The sequence below is a fragment of the Leucopleurus acutus genome, assembly GCF_964270905.1.
Source record: "Leucopleurus acutus genome assembly, chromosome: 3".
Lineage (NCBI taxonomy): Eukaryota > Metazoa > Chordata > Mammalia > Artiodactyla > Delphinidae > Leucopleurus > Leucopleurus acutus.
The window spans coordinates 6,853,788-6,870,813 of NC_139145.1; the positions used below are offsets into that span (position 1 = coordinate 6,853,788).

At 49.5% G+C, this 17,026-nt stretch overlaps 1 protein-coding gene across 1 annotated transcript in view; it reads right to left on the reverse strand.

Moving 5' to 3' along the window:
* Nucleotides 1-9,059: 9,059 nt before the first annotated feature.
* The window catches only part of COL5A3 (collagen type V alpha 3 chain), a gene marked incomplete at its 5' end in the record, with an annotated part of 38,490 nt that continues 30,523 nt past the window's right edge, over nt 9,060-17,026 (reverse strand). The window contains 9 exons of the mRNA XM_082837025.1: nt 9,060-10,000; nt 10,091-10,330; nt 12,821-12,889; nt 14,652-14,764; nt 14,845-15,052; nt 15,638-15,691; nt 16,342-16,377; nt 16,458-16,511; nt 16,802-16,909. Of these exons, the coding sequence (XP_082693151.1) occupies nt 9,854-10,000; nt 10,091-10,330; nt 12,821-12,889; nt 14,652-14,764; nt 14,845-15,052; nt 15,638-15,691; nt 16,342-16,377; nt 16,458-16,511; nt 16,802-16,909 (1,029 nt within the window). The 3' untranslated portion in view covers nt 9,060-9,853. The remainder of the gene's footprint in view (nt 10,001-10,090; nt 10,331-12,820; nt 12,890-14,651; nt 14,765-14,844; nt 15,053-15,637; nt 15,692-16,341; nt 16,378-16,457; nt 16,512-16,801; nt 16,910-17,026) is intronic.

Below are 17,026 nucleotides of genomic sequence, written 5' to 3' on the forward strand. Positions count from 1 at the left end.
GCTTTTTATACTGTGGTTGCAGGGGATATCTGTTCACGTGGCAGGGGATATGTTCACGTGGCATCCAGAAGACCTGGTCCATCCCAGATGAGCTGAGCATCACCTCTTCCCCTCCCTGGCTTGCACATGCAACTCCATGGCGATCATTCCAGGCGCCCTCCAGGTCCAGGGCTCTGCTCTTCCAGTTGTTCACTCAGAATGGAGCCCAGCTCTCCTTCCATGTCCTAGGAGAGGCTCCTAAGTTCAGCCGTTGAGCCTGGGGCTTCCCCACACCCTGGCCCCACTGTTCAGCCCCATTCTTTCCTTCTCTTGGGCATTTCTCACCATGGAGCTGCAGCCACCAAAGGAACTCCCTCCCCTCCAGGCATCACACACACACACACACACACACACACACACACACACACACACTGACCATGTGCAAATGAGAATTTGTCCCCCAGTTGCACAGGTCTGGCCTCAAGTGAACTGACACACAAACACACAACATGGACTTAGAGTCACCCAGGGACACTGCACCCTGATAAATGGCCCAGGCACAATGCCATGCTCAGGCGGAACAGTGTCACCCAGAACCAGCACATACAACCACATGCAACACACAGCCTGATACACGTTCCAGGCAGAAGAGCCCACAGAAACCCACACACAAACCCATCAAATGGTGGAATAACGTCAGAGGTGAACCAACCACAGTTACCCAAGAACCAGCACTCACAAATACATTTGATCCAACACACACACAGACCCCCGACACAAAAAACACCCAAACCCCATGGTTCAGACGCACAGCTCACACACACAGATTCATGTATGTGGAGATCTATGAAACAGACATATCGTTCATACAGTAACATGCACGAACTCACAAGACAATCACACAAAACAGGGCAGGTAGTTTAAGCACAACACACAGACACAAAAAAGAGGCACACCGGGGGAGCTTCCCTGGTGGCGCAGTGGTTGAGAGTCCGCCTGCCGATAAAGGGGAAACGGGTTCGTGCCCTGGTCCGGGAAGATCCCACATGCCGTGGAGCGGCTGGGCCCGTGAGCCATGGCCGCTGAGCCTGCGCGTCCGGAGCCTGTGCTCCGCAACGGGAGAGGCCACAATGGTGAGAGGCCTGCGTACTGCAAAAAAAAAAAAAAAAAAAAACCAAAAAACCAAAGAAAAGAGGCACACCGTTTGTATAAAACCCACCCACAGACCCACAGTTCAGACACAGTCACAAAGTACAGGCAGACAGTTCACACACACCCACAGGGACCCATGACACAACACAGACACCCACAACACGCAAACCCCAGGCCGGAGCAGTGTGGGAATGAGGTTGTGAGAAGCAGGGGAGGGGGAGGGAGACCAGATGACTCAGGAGGCCTCTCTGGGGGAGGATACGGAGGAGGGAGGACGGGTGGACAGGCAGGCGTCCAGTGCATATGGTTCCCATTAAAGGCCTGGGAATTGAGGAATGAGCTGGCGGGACAAGGAGACCTAGCATCACTTCCCAGCCCTGCCAAGCCAGGAAGGAGAGAAGCCCTAATCCAAGGTTATGGGGCCGGAACTTGGCTCAGAACCACAGCAGCTCCTACCAAAAGCGGTCTACCCTGAGCCAGACCTGGCCGGGGCTCATTTCAACCCCTGCAACAGCCCTGGGAAGAGTTTCACAGGAGAGGAAAGTGAGGGGCTCAAAGGGGTTAAGCCATTGCCTGAGGTCACACAGCTAGCAAGTGGTAGAACTGGGAGTGGAGCCCAGGTCTCTGTGCAGCTGCCACCCCAGCCCCAAGGCAGATGCACAGACTCCTCCAGCTATCCACAAGCAGAGACCGGACACTCAATCCAGGCCCAGCCTGCACTGGCTTTAGGGAAGCCCCGTTTTCAAGTAATTGAGAGTTAGGAGTAGGGTGCCTGCACAGATGGGCAGGGTTCACTGAGTGTGACTAGGGGGCCCGGATCTAGCCTGAGGGGTCAGCATCAGGGAGTGACACCAGAGTTGCAATCCGAGGGATGAGTAAGAGCTGGCAGGGCGTGGTGGGCAGAAAGAAGAGCAGGCGCAAAGGCCCTGAGGCCACAAGGTGCAGGAGGCTAGGTCTCCTGATGAGGTGTGGTGGCAAGTGAGGCCAGAACCGCAGGTAGAAGAACTTGGACTTTGTCTTAGGGCTAAAAGGGAGTCTCGGGAGAGTGGTGATCTGAAAGGTACATCGTGAGGTTTGGGCAACCAGCATGAACATCCTACTCAGGATAGATGAAAATGCACCTTCTCCCTAACCCAGAATTTCCTAATTCCTTATATACTTAGACACCCTAGAGATACTTACCATGTGCAACACATGCCTAGATGTTTGAAGAGGAACAAAATGGGAAGTACCTAAAAGTTTATGAGTAGGAGAACAGCTGACTCTGCTGAGGGGAGCATTTTCAAAGCAATGAAAAAGACAAGACTAGAAATACTTGTGCCTACATGGAGAAGATGAAAAAAATCTCTGGCTGAACTAACAAAGCAAGTCACAAAAAAACATGTTCAGTATTGTACCAGTGTGAGATCGTTTAGAAACTTGCAAAATCATGTTGTCCATCATCCTTGGATACAGCTTTCTGTAAGCAGTAAACATGGAGAAATAAACTGAGGTCAAAAATTCCCACAACCTAGGGAAAGGAAAAAATAGGAAGTTAGGGTTTCATGGGGATGGAGTTTCAGTTGGGGAAGATGAAAAAGTTCTGGAGGTGGGTGGTGGGAATGGTTGCCCAACAATGTGGATGTATTTCATGTCACTGAACTGGACACTTAAAAATGGGTAAACGGTTTAAATTTTATTTTATGTATTTTTTTTTGGCCGCGCTGCACGGCATGAAGTATCTTAGTTCCCCAACCAGGGATCGAACCCCCAACCCCTGCAGTGTAAGCACGGAATCTTAACCACTGGACCTCCAGGGAAGTCCCTAAACCCATGGTTTTAATTCTCCACATTCATCTACCCTTGCTGGGGAAGGGAGAGGAATGCAATGGCAGAAATGTATACAGGAGGCATCAATTGTGGGTATGATGCTTTATTTCTTAGGTTGGGTGGTGGGCACATGAGTGTTCATTATAAAGTTTCTCTCTATCTCTCCCTCTCTCTCTCTCCCCATATATTTATATGTATGTTGCATTTTAAGTGTTGCATATGTATGCATATTTTTATATATGCAACACTTAAAATGTAACACTTTTGTAGCACTTACCACATGGCAGACATTGTTCTAAGTATGTGATCTATTTTAACTACTTTAATCCTCACACAATCTGACGCTGTAGGTGCTATTATTCACCCCACTTTACAGCTCTGGAGACTGAGGTTCAGAGGGGTGAAGGTCACATCTGATATAGCAAAGGAGCTGAAACTTGGACCAGGTGGTTTGGCTCTAACCACTACACAACACTACCTCCATAAACCTTCCATATTTCATTCATCAGTTTTGCCACACTTGGAATGGATCCGAGAAGAAGGTGTGTCTCCGGGGTGGGGGGGCATGGGAAAGGGCATCAGGATTTTCTGGGTGCTAGAAACAGTCTACATCTTGTTTAGGGTGTGTAGACAATTGTCAAAACTCCTCCAACAGAACACTTAAGATCAGTGCATTTTATTGTACATATTGTGTGCCTGGATGAAAACAATTTCTAAGAAAGAAATAATACTCAATCTAGCAATTCCACTTTTGGAGATAGATCCAAAAGAATCCAAAGCAGGGTCTCAAAGAGATACTTGCACTTTCATATTCATAGCAGCATTATTCACAGTAGCCAAGAGGTGGAAGCAACCCAAGTGTCCATCAGTGGATGACTGGATATACAAAATGTGGTCCATCCATCCAATGGAATATCATTCACCCTTAAAAAGGAAGGAAATTCTGATACATGCTATAACATGGGTGAACCTTGAGGATATGATGCTCAGTGAAATAAGCCAGTCACAAAAAGACAAATACTGCATGATTCCACTCATGTGAGGTCCCTAGAGGAGTCAGATCCATAGAGACAGAAAGTAGAAGGTGGGTGCCAGAGGCTGAGGTGGCAGGGCATGGAGAGTTATTTAATGAGTATAGAGTTTCGGTTTTGCAAGGTGAAAAAGTTGTAGAGATCTGTTGCCCAGCAACGTGAATATACTTAACACTACTGAACTGTACACTTAAAAATGGTAGATGGTAGGGCTTCCCTGGTGGCGCAGTGGTTGAGAGTCCGCCTGCCAATGAAGGGGACACGGGTTCGTGCCCCGGCCCGGGAAGATCCCACATGCCGCGCAGCGGCTGGGCCCGTGAGCCATGGCCGCTGAGCCTGTGCGTCCGGAGCCTGTGCTCCACAATGGGAGAGGCCACAACAGTGAGAGGCCCGCGTACCGCAAAAAAAAAAAAAAAAAAAAAAGGTAGATGGTAAATTTTATGTTATGCAGTTTTTCACCACAAAAATAAACTAAGAAATTTACCAAGGGGGAAAAAGCGTGTATAAAGGAGATTAGACTAGCATCATGGAAAGACAGGACAACCTCTTGGTGTCAATCTGGGTCTTCCATCTGCTCAGCCACCCGTCTTCCCAGTGCTGCACTGTCACCTTCAGGGTCCAGGCCCGTCCTCTCGAAAGGAAGCTCTGGTGTCTGGGGCACTCAGCACAGAAGGCCACACGTCTGCTCTTGTGGGGTCAGGACCTCTTTGCATGGCCAGATGTGGATCGGCGCGGTTCTGCATGGGTCAGTGCCTCTGGGCCTGGCTGTGTGAGATGTCACATGGCTCCCTCCCTCTCTCTCTGTATGAGCCACCGCTTCAGGGATGCCTCCTCCAGGAAGCCTTCCTTGACTACTCTGTCTCAACGAACACCCCTCTAGTCCTCCTCCCTGCCTTATTTTTCTTCATAGCACCACCTGACATATCATATATGTATTTGCTTACTGTCTGTCAACCCCACTAGTGTTAACTCCACGAGGGCAGGGATCTTTGTTTTGTCCACAGCTGGGTACCCAAAGCCTAGAATAGTGCCTGGCACATGGTAGGTGCTTAACAAAGATTGGTTGATTGATTGGATGAATGTGTGGGCAGAGGGAGGGTTATCTCTGAACCACCCATGATGGAGTTTACCTGGGCCCACATCTGCGGCTTGTGTGTTGGTGGCATGTCTCTGTGTGGGGCTGCGTGTTCCTCTGTGTGCCTAGCATGTGCCAGGCCCCAGGATACAGTAGTTCTATGTGTGACAATGGGGATCTCCCTCCAGATGTGGCTCCATCTCTGACGGTGGGTTTGTGAACACGGTTGTTTTTGCAGGGCAGCTCTAGGTGTATGTCCAGACACAACTGGGTGTGTGCAACTTTCTGTGTGGCCTTTGTGTGTCAGTGTATCTGGATCTGGCTGAGGTGTAGGGGAGTGTGTGATGCGGGTCTGCCTGAGTCTGCTTGTGGGTCCAGGAAGTGGCAGCTGTGGTAGCAGCGGGGGATGGAAGGAGGTGACAAGATGAGAGTCCGATTCCATGAGCCCTTGGTCTGCGTATGTCATTGTTTGTATCTCCGACAATTTTGTGAGTGTGTATGTGTAACATCCCCTGCTCCACCCACCCCCTACAACCCGGTCTGAATCTGCAGCCGGGCCCCCACGCTGGCCGCCCTGCCCCACCCCCAGCTCTGGAGTAAATTGCTCCTGAAGCACAAGCAGTGTGATTAATTATGGCTGCTGAATATGCAAATCAGCTGGGAATTTCCCAGCAGCCGCCAGGGTGCCGGTGATGATGCTGGGTAAATACACAGAGCTGAGCGTGCAAGGCCTAAAACTCCCTCCTTACACCTTTGTCAATTACCCTTTAATTTAGCAGGGCTGAATTTCTAATTCTTTAATGAGCTTTTACGTAATTAAAGAGTCATTACACTTTTTTTTTTTTTTTTTTTTTTTTTTGCGGTACGCGACCTCTCACTGTTGTGGCCTCTCCCGTTGCGGTGCACAGGCTCCGGACGCACAGGCTCAGGAGCCATGGCTCACGGGCCCAGCCGCTCCACGGCACGTGGGATCCTCCCGGACCGGGGCACGAACCCATGTCCCCTGCATCGGCAGGCGGACTCTCAGCCACTGCGCCACCAGGGAAGCCCGCCATAAGCATTCTTGAGTTAAAGATGTTTGAGAGAGGAACTAAAAGGAAGGCAGGCTCCGGTCTACATTTGGGTTGATAGACATCAACCCAGGGTGAAGAAATCAGCAAAAGCAACACATCGGGAGAAGAGATGACCGGGAGAAACCCCACCCCCTCAAGAGCCCTCACTGGTATTTGAGGGTTTCTGGGTTCTTCATTGTGTGTCGGATACTTCCTCAAGTCTCTACGTGGGGAGCTCCCTGGTGGCCTAATGGTTAGGATTCTGGGATTTCACTGCTGTATGCTGTGGCCTGGGTTCAGTCCCTGGTCAGTGAACTGAGATCCCTCAAGCTCCTCGGCCAAAAAAAAGACTCCACTTGGGGCTTCCCTGGTGGCGCAGTGGTTGAGAGTCCGCCTGCCGATGCAGGGGACACGGGTTCGTGCCCCGGTCCGGGAGGATCCCACATGCCGCGGAGCGGCTGGGCCCGTGAGCCATGGCCGCTGAGCCTGCGCGTCCGGAGCCTGTGCTCCGCAACGGGAGAGGCCAGAACAGTGAGACGCCCGCGTACCGCAAAAAAAAAAAAAAAGACTCCACTTGGTTCTTCCCTCACATCCTTCAGGTCTCTGCTAAAACACCAGCTCCTCAGCGAAGCCTCTTCTGACCAACCTATTTCAAATAAGCCCCCGACTCCATCACTCTCCATGTAACTTGTTTGATTTTCCTTCACAACAATTAATACTACCTGAAGCCACATTACAGAGAGATTTGTGTGTAATCTGTTTTCCTCAGAAGTAAGGTCCTGAGGGGCAGATACGGCGTCTTTCTTCTATCTCCAGCATCTGGAGCAATGCCTAGTGCTTACTACACACTCAATAGAGCTAAACAAATGAGTAAGTGAATAAAGGGATGAACTCATGGATTAACCTCTGGGCACCAATATTCTTCATAGAGTTAGCACTCTTAGTAACATTTATGGAATGAACAAAGGAATCTAGAGCAAGTATTCAGGTGGCCTTAGAGGGCTGCTGGCAGGAATAGCAGAGTAAGCTCTGGTTTGGGGGTTTTTAAAAATAAATTTATTTATTTATTTTTGGCTACATTGGGTCTTTGTTGCTGGGCATGGGCTTTCTCTAGTTGCGGCGAGCAGGGGTTACTCTTCGTTGCGGTGCACGGGCTTTTCATTGCGGTGTCTTCTCCTGTTGCGGAGCACGGGCTCTAGGCATGTGGGCTTCGGTAGTTGTGGCTTGCGGTCTTCAGTAGTTGTGGCTCGCGGGCTCCAGAGTGCAGGCTCAGTAGTTGTGGCGCACGGGCTCAGTTGCTCCACGGCATGTGGGATCTTCTGGGACCAGGGCTCAAACCCATGTCCCCTGCGTTGTCAGGTGGATTCTTAACCACTGCACCACCAGGGAAGTCCCAAACCCTGGGTTTGAGGGAGGCAATTCACTCCAACCTGCTACCTCTACCCACACAATCCCACCTGACCCAACTTAACTCACACCAGCCCTCCATCACTCCTAACTCAACAATGTCTATCAAGTGCTGAATGGATCAACAAAATGCAGTAAATTATTATTCAACAATAACAAGGAATGAAGTTCTGATGCATTCTGCAACATGAACTGTGACATTATTATGCTAAATGAAAGAAGCCAGACATAAAGGACCACATATTGTATGATTCCATTTATATGAAATGTGGAGAACAGGCAAATCCACAGAGATGGAAAGATTAGTGGTTTCCTACCACCGAGAGGTTTGGAGGAGATGATGGGTGACTGCTCACGGATATGGGATTTCTTTCTGAGGTGACGAAAATGTTCCAAATTGATTGTGGTTAAGGTTGCACAAGTCTGTGAATACCCTAAAAACCATTTAATTATACACTTTAAATGGGTGAATTATATGGTATGTGAATTATATCTCAATAAATCTGTTTTTTAAAACCTTCAACCCAACATCTAACCCCAAATTCAAGTCACCCCAAACCCAACTCTCATCTTAACTGATCACATCTTAACTTACCACACTGGCAATCCCTACCCCATATTCATAGTAACCCCTACTTACCTCTACTCAGTTCATTCTACTTCTTAAATCAACCCTAATTCAATTCAACCCAATATCCAATTCCAAACCCTTAATGCAATCCACTCATCATTCCAACCCCCAATTCAACAGATCCCCAGACTGATTCAACACACTTCACACCACCCTCCAACTCAACTTATCTTCAACCCACTTCAACGTAATTTACCCTACCCTTAACCCCTAACCTCCAACTCACCACAAGGGTCAACTCATAATTCAATTCTCTTCACCCCCAACTCACTCCCTTGACCTGCCACCCAAACCTTTGACCCCTAGTCATTTTATCTCAAACCAAAACCACATTCCATGTCACCTCTTGATACATCCCCTCAACTCAGGCAGTGATTCCAAGACCAATCAAGGTCAACATGGAGATCTGTCTACTTTCTTTTTTAAAGTTAAATGTCTTCCTAATAGGTTCACAATTTTTCCCAGCTTTATTGAGATATAATAGACATATGATATTGTAGATGTTTAAAGTGTATATAACATGTTGATTTGATACACTTATATATGGCAAAAAGATTACCACCATAGCATTAGCTAACACCTCCCTCACGTCACATATTTACCATTTCTTTTTTTGTCCTGAGAACATTTAAGATCTGCTCTCTTAGAGATCTGACTATTTTTTCAACTTTTCCTCTAGCAGCCTAAGTTAATAAACAGGCCCATCACTTCCAGTGAATCCCATTATAATTAGGTTCCCCAACCCCCAAAGACCATGGCCAAAAAGACTACCAAAAGACTCAATTATTAAGACAGGTGGTGGCAGATTCCTTGGGTGAGACAAGAGCCTGACCCTAAGAGAGATATGGCCAGCGTCAGATGAAAGGCAGACAGGGACACAGTTCACTGGTTTATTCTCAGACTTGAGATGCCAATTATGCCCTATGGCCTGGGGCAGGGTGGGGGGCGGACTTGGGGATCATGCTAGAATCTCTCTCATCATATCCCAGCCCTCCCTAAGGAAGAAGCAGATTAAGTATACAACAGAGGGGGTTTTCCCTTTTAATACAGACCCAGGTATAAATAGGGCAGCACCATTAGGATCCTGATTTACCCCCCACCATCCTGGTCCCCAAACCATCTGGCATGGCAAGGTGCATTTGGGGAGATATGGGGGGAAGCAGTATTCAGAGCTAGCGGGGCTGAGGCAGCAGAAAGAACACACAGCTCAGCCCGGGGAAATCCCACTTCCCTCCGTCGTCTGACTTCAGTCCATTCACTGTGAACCCACCTGAAAATAGGAATGAGTGAAGAGGTCCCAGCCTGGGATCAGGAGACATCCAGTGCTTAACTATGCGGAAGGTAGCACCAAAGGGTGTTGAGAGCACTGACTGAGGGGTGCGAGGCAGGCATGGGGGGCATTCATCAGCTCTGAGTTAGAAGTTCATTGCATGGGGGTCAGGGGAGGGAGTTGAGCATCGGGTGAGCATGAAGGGGAGACAGAGCCAGACTACAGTTACGCCAGCCGGGGTGAAGTGCAGGGAAATGGGACTCATGGGCCAGGGGAGTCCAGCCTCCAGAACCCCGGAATGGAGAAGGAATACTGTTTGACGCTGATGAGCAGACTCTCCCCTGGCTCCACGGTCCCAGGAGACGATAAATGTGATGGCTTCAAAGCCTCAGCACCAAATGTGCCCCATCTGGGGCTCCCTCATTTTCCCTCCCACCCGTGAAGCTCTCAGCTGCTAAAGCAGACGGGGCCCAGTTCAAACCCAAATTTCTGGTTCGTCTGGCCAAAGTCAGCGGACGCCACATCCCATAAGGGCAGAAATCCCACTCGGGAAGAGCTGAACTGGAAGAGGGTCTTCGTCTGTCCCTTCCGGAGCTGACCGTGGGAAGACACGGATGCTGAGTCAGGGGGAGGGTAGCCACAGCCTCCCGCCCTGCTCTGGCCAGCCCCTCACCCCTCCCTTACCCTGCAGCCGTCGTAGGGGACAGTGATGGTGGCTGCTGCCGTCTGGTTGAAGGACAGCTCCTCCCCGTTGGTCCCAAGGAAACTGACAGAGCGGCCATGGTCTCCTGCAGCTTCGTCCAGCCAGGCGGCCGAGTTCTGGCAGGAGTATGTGAAGCTCTGGCGGGCTGTGGCACTCAGCAACTTCAGGAAGGTCAACTGCACCACACTCACCGGGGCCCCATCCGCATCCACGTAGGAGAACTGGAGGTGGGACCAAGAAGAGGTGAGGGTGCTCCCTTCGCCTCTACTCCTTCTGAGGTACCCGCCTCCCAGGATCTCCACCCACCGCAGACCTGCCCGCCCTGCCACGTCCTCATCTTTATCAGCCCCACCAGCCATCCGGCTGTCCACGGTTCTCTTGCAAGCCCCTAGGCACGTGTGGCCATTGAGCCCTTGAAATGCAGCCGGTGAGACTGAGAAAGTTTTCAAAACTTTATTTCAATGTTAATTTTTTTCTGTTGGCACTCATTTTTAAAAAATGGAAGTATAAGGGCTTCCGTGGTGGCGCAGTGGTTGAGAGTCCGCCTGCCGATGCGGGGGACAAGGGTTCGTGCCCCGGTCTGGGAAGATCCCACATGCGGCGGAGCGGCTGGGCCCGTGAGCCATGGCCACTGAGCCTGCGCGTCCGGAGCCTGTGCTCCGCAACGGGAGAGGCCACAACAGTGAGAGGCCCGCGTATCGCAAAAAAAAAAAAAAAAATTGAAGTATAGTTGATTTACGATGTCGTGTTATTTTCAGATTTACAGTGAAAAGTTTTAGTTATTTGTGTATGTGTGTGTATATATATATATATATATACACATATACTCATATATATATTATTTTTCAGATTCTTTTCCATTATAGGTTATTACAAGATATTGAATATATAGTTCCCTGTGCTATACAGTAGGTCCTCATTGCTCATCTATTTTATATATAGTAGTGTGTATCTGTTAATCTCAAACGCATAATTTATCCCTCCCTCCCCTTTCCCCTTTGGTAACTGTAAGTTTGTTTTCTATGTCTGTAAGTCTATTTCTGTTTTGTAAATAAGTTCACTTGTATCATTTTTTTAGATTCCACATGTAAGTGATATCATATATTTGTCTTTCTCTGTCTGACCTACTACACTTAGTATGCTAATCTCTAGGTCCATCCATTTAAATTTTAATTTTTTATTTAATTATTTAATTTAAAACTTGTAACATTAATTTAATAACTGAGCTTCAATCCATTTATCAGAAAACTGAGGTTTGGAACAACTTGAGGATGTGAATCTACTTTTTCAGCTGCAGGTTTTATGCAATCTAAGTACTTCCAAGGGAAGTTAGTGTCCAAATTACGATGTGCTATAAATATAAAATATGCACCAGACTCTGAAGAACTCAGAGGGGGAAAGTTTAAAATGCCTCAATAATCTTTATATTGATATGACAATATTTTGGATATATTGGGTTACATAAAATATATTATTAACTTGAGGTAACTGGCTTGGTAACGCGTCCTGGCTTCCTTCTCTTCCCTGTACCCTATCATGTTCCACAATTGATGTTTTCTGGAATCACGTCCCAGATAAGCCCCTTGCAATTGAGTGTTTGCCTCAGGGTCTCTTTCAGGGGAACCCAAACCAAGATACCCCCTGACATTATATTATAGCTTTGTTTCCTTGGTTATGGTCTGTCTGCTTCCTTGGTCCTATTCCCAGTAGAATATCAACTTCATGAAGTTAGGAACTTTTCTTTGCTGCTATGTTCCCAATGTTTAGCATACACATATATGTTACATAAACAAATCCCCAATGAACCCAAGATTCCACTCCATCCCATAAACCTGACCTTCTTCCCATTTACATATCTCAGAACCTCACTAGACATCAGTCCCTCAAACCAGGAACTTGGGTGTCATCCCTATCTCTTCCCTCCCCTCCATCTCATCAATTACTCATCTCATCAATTACTCACCTGATAGGTCCTATTCACGTGCCATCTCATCAGTTACTAGGTCCTATTGACTTGTCATCCCATCAATTACTAGGTCGTACTGACTTCCCCTCTTAGAGGTTGTTCTAAGCCATGCCCTCCTCTCCATCTCCATAGCACCAGCTCCAGCCTGGTCCCTTCCTTGCTCTCCTGGACCAACACATCGGTCTTCTGGGTCTCCCAGCCTCCAAGATCCCCATCACCACCACCACCAGCTCAGAGGCATTTTTCTATCACAGAGATTTAATCTCGGTGCCTCCCTCACTTAAAAACATTCCATGGCTCCCTACTGCTCATAGATCTTTCTGAGGAAGTGGGCCTAGCTCACAACCACCTCCCCAGCCTCTTCTCCTACCACATTCCCCCTCACACTCTCTAGAGCAGAGCAAGTCACCTTTTCTTTAAATTTACCAGGCCCTCTCTTGACTCTGAGCCTTCATATATCCTGTTCCATCTGCCTGGAACACTATTCCTTGTCCTCCCAAACTTGCAACCCAACTTATTCCTTAGACCTCAGCTGAGCTGCGACTTCTACCAGGAAGCCTTCAGGTCCTTCCAGCACTGCCTCTGGATCGCCACCATGACCTGTGCTTTGCCCTATCATACATCTGATGCTGTGATCATCAAGAGGCAAAGTGAGTCTCTCCTTTTCATCTCACCTCCTCCAATTCCCATGCTGGTTTCCACCAATTTTTATACCATCCCCACCTTGGCCTCCAGGGCAACTCACCTTCTTCCCTCGACGGAATGTGCTATACCAGCTTCCCAGCTTTTCTCTGGACCAGGAGGCCAGTTTCACCTGGGGAGTGGAGGGGACGGTGTAGCAGGTGCCCCAGGGGGCCACCATGTCCTTTCTGCATTTACCTCCCCACAATGAAAGCTACTGACTGTAAATATCAGGGACTCTCAGTCTGTTCTCTGACTGTTGGACTGGACTTGGCTGGTACACAGGACAGACCCAAGAGGCTGGGTGTTCCCGCCTTCTGAGGCAGCCTCCACCAATGATTGATGAGAGCTGGTGGATAAATGCCCCGGCTCCCTCTCCCCGAGGTGGGGGACAGCTCCCAGGAGCCTACCCTACACTGTCTCCTGGAAGTCCCCAGTGGAACTGAGCCTTGGGTGTCCAACGGTGATGTTTTAACAGCACACCCCTTATTGGCTGCCTCCCCTGGCCCCTCTCACTTACCCCTCCTGGGATCACCTCCTAAATAAATGACTTGCCCTTGTCAAACCCTCATCTCAGGGTCTGTGTCTGGGGAACCCAAACCAAGAATGTTCCTCACTCCCTGCCCCAGCCTCTCTCTGGGCAGAAGGAAGATGAGCTGGTGAGAGATCAGGCCTCAGGTGTCAGCAACTGTTTAGAGATCAAGCCCTGACCTCAAGCCCCCATAAATTGGATGGGGGTGAGCTCGTCTAAATTTGCATCCACTAGGGTATCTGAGTTCCCATTAAACCAGGGCTCTGACCAGTAAAGAATAAGAATAAATAAGAAGGACATTATTGGGCACTTTTGCAGGCCCTGAGCTTACAACGTGTTTTCCCTGCAGTAGAGGTATTAACACAGCGACGCACATAGTCAGTGTTCATTCAGTGTCCCCTGATATGTTCATTGGCGCCTCAATGGCACAACCACTCTATGAGGTAGATGCTTTCTTGAACCCCACTTTACAGATGGAAAAACTGAGGTGACCGATCTGGATTCCAGTCTGAGCAGTCCAGGGTTCAGAAGCTCACTGCACACCCACTGCCCTCTATAGCCAAGCCTGGGGCTTGGTGTCAGAGGCTGTTAGGCTCAGGGCTCCCTGATGGAGAACCCCAGGATTTCTGGGGAACCAGGTGGAGGGCAGTGAGCCCATGGGGCCTATAAGACAGCAGGTTAGGAGGCACAATAGAGCATGGTTAAGGGCTGGGACAAGAGCCAGACTGTCGTGGGTAATCTTGTCCCTCTCTGTGCCTCAGTTTCCCTGTCTGGGGGATGAGAACAGAATTTTATTTTTTTAATTGAAGTATAGTTGATTTACAATGTTGTGTTAGTTTCAGGTTACAGAAAAGTGATTCAGTTATACATACATACATATCTATTTTTTTCAGATTCTTTCTCCTTCTAGGTTATTACAAAATATTGAGTATAGTTCCCTGTGCTACACAGTAGGTTCTTGTTGGTTACCTATTTTAGGGATGATAACAGGATGGCCTCATTGGTGGTTGTTAATGCAGCCAAGCGCTTAGGGCTGGCACACATACCTGCTATCTCAAGGTTCTCCATCATTATTGATTTCTTTACTAGATTTTCTTATCTGTCTTTCCCCATAGAAAATGAGCTCCATAAAAGCAAAGCAGTTTTTTTTTTGGATTCTCTGCTGTAACCCCAGCATTTCAAGGAGTTGGCATACAGTAGGTGCTCAATAGATGTTAGTTGAAGGAAAAATAAAGTCCTAGTCAACGCCTGGTGTGTGTGTGTGTGTGTGTGTGTGTGGACAGGGTATGAATGAAATGGTTTCCAGAGTCTGGTCCCTCCTTCCACCACCACCACCTCCCACTTCACCCCCAGAGGTACTCACGGTCTCAAACTTCTTGTCCGGGTAAAGGCAGGTCTCTCCTCCCGCCGTGAAGTTGCAGAAAACCCTGAGCGCATCCCGCGCGCAGCCCTGATTGGGGTCAATCCAGTATTCCCCTGCCGCAGAGCCAGGTAGGGCGGATGAGCCGGGCGGACCCCAAGGCCCCCCGCCCACCGGGGGAGAGACGGAACCTCACCGTCGGGCAAATGCGGGTGGTTGCGGTGCAACTCGCTGCACACGAGGCCCGGGTTCTCAGCCGTGCCCGGAGGGCGTCGCAGCTGCTCCAGCTCGAAGCTCAGCGACGTGATCGAGGCCAGCACCTCCTCCAGGCCGCCCTCCGGGACTCCCGGGCTCGGGACCGAGCGCCGGCGCCGGCGCAGCCCGTGCAGCTGCGCAGATGGACCCTGGGCGGAGGTGGGGATGGAGGAGAGGAGGAGATCAGAGACGCAGGAGGAAGAGACAGGGAGAGAGAGGGGCAGAAATGAAAGACGTGGGGGGCAGAAAGACACAGGGGTAGGGGGAGAGGAGAAAGGGGAGGGAGAGATAGAGACAGGGACAAGGGGAGATAGACAGTCAGAAACAGAGACACGGGAAGGAGAGAGACAGAAGGGCTCAGAGATGGGGAGAGGCCGAAGTGGAGAGAGGATAAAAAGACAGAACCACAAAGTCAGGCAAAGGAGAGAGAGAGAGACAAGGACAGAGAGAGACAGAGAGAGGGTGCGCCCGGAAGAGAGAAACAAAGATAAAATAGTGAAACAAGTGTTTGAGATAGAGACAGAGAAAGGCCAGGAGAGATGGACATACGAGATACTGTCAGAGCCCCCATGGATGTCCCCCCCAACGCCCTACACACAGCCCAGATCCTCCTTCAGCTTTTGAGGCCACCTCCCACCCCACCTGCACCCCCTGAACACCTGGTGTTCTGCCCAGTTCTGGGCACTGAGGGACCCAAGGGGGACACACTCCAACATAGTCCCTGGGTAACTCACCTGGGGGCCGGGGGGACCTGGGGGTCCAGTGTCTCCGCGGGGACCTTGGGATCCCTGTAGGGAGAAGTCATTTGGGTATGAACTCTGTCTATGGAGACCGCTGCCTGCCAACGCACACACACACACACACACACACACACACAGCACTGGGGGTAAGGACATGCAATTTTCAGGACCAAGCATAAACTGCACATTTTCTTTCTATATGTGAACACCTCTGAAGTCATCATCTGTGACAAGTCATAGTTTACTTGGTAGAACTGTTTTCTTCCATAGCAGTTTATAAAATAATGGCTCATCTTACAATGGATGGCATCTTAGATTTGACAAATACAATGGTAGGTAAGGTAGAGAGCTAGTGGGAAGCAGCCGCATGGCACAGGGATATTGGCTCAGTGCTTTGTGACAGCCTGGAGGGGTGGGATAGGGAGGGTGGGAGGGAGGGAGACGCAAGAGGGAAGACAAATGGGAACATATGTATATGTATAACTGATTCACTTTGTTATAAAGCAGAAACTAACACACCATTGTAAAGCAATTATACCCCAATAAAGATGTTAAAAAAAATACAATGGTAGGTGTTGAAGAAATACTTGTTGAATGCCTGACTGACTGAATAAATAAATGAATGCAAAGGCCCTGAGCGTTCTAGCGCAGTGAAAGGGGCTGGGATGTGGGAGCCCAAGGGAACAGTGAGTACTCACCAGGGACCCCTTTGAACCTTTCTGTCCTGGAGGACCCTGTGGGGTAGAGACAGGGAGAGCCGGAGTCCTGGCTGGCCCAACAAGGTGACCCCACCCCACAAATCCCTCATACTCACCACCACACCTCGGGGTCCAGGGTGGCCCAGAGAGCCGATGGGACCAGGGGAACCCTGGAGAAAGGACATCAGAGTCATCATTGACAGGGTTCATCCCTATGGTCCAGACACATCCCCCAGACAGGCTTCCAGTTCCCTCCAAAGAAGACCCCCAAACCCCAGATGCAGACTTCGACCTTCAAGTCCCCAGAGAGAGCCCCCCATTTTCTCCAGACACAACCCCTATCATTCTAGACCCAGGCTTCCCAAATCCCCATACCCACAGTCTCCAAACAAGCCCCACTTCTGCCTTCCCACCACCCTCTGAACACAATCTTCCCACTCGAGGCAGGACACACACTCACAGGTTCTCCCTGGAGGCCAGGGGGGCCTTGCACTCCTGGCAAACCCTGATCTCCTTTCTCACCAGCCTCCCCAGGGGGGCCAATGAGACCAATTAATCCTATGTGGCCCTGGAGGATAAAAGAGGTACATGTTGGGGAAGAAGTGTGGGCAGGAGATTGGGAGATTTTTCTCCTAGAGCCTTGGAGTAGTAGAGGAGACTCCAATCTCCTAGCCCTCTGGCTACA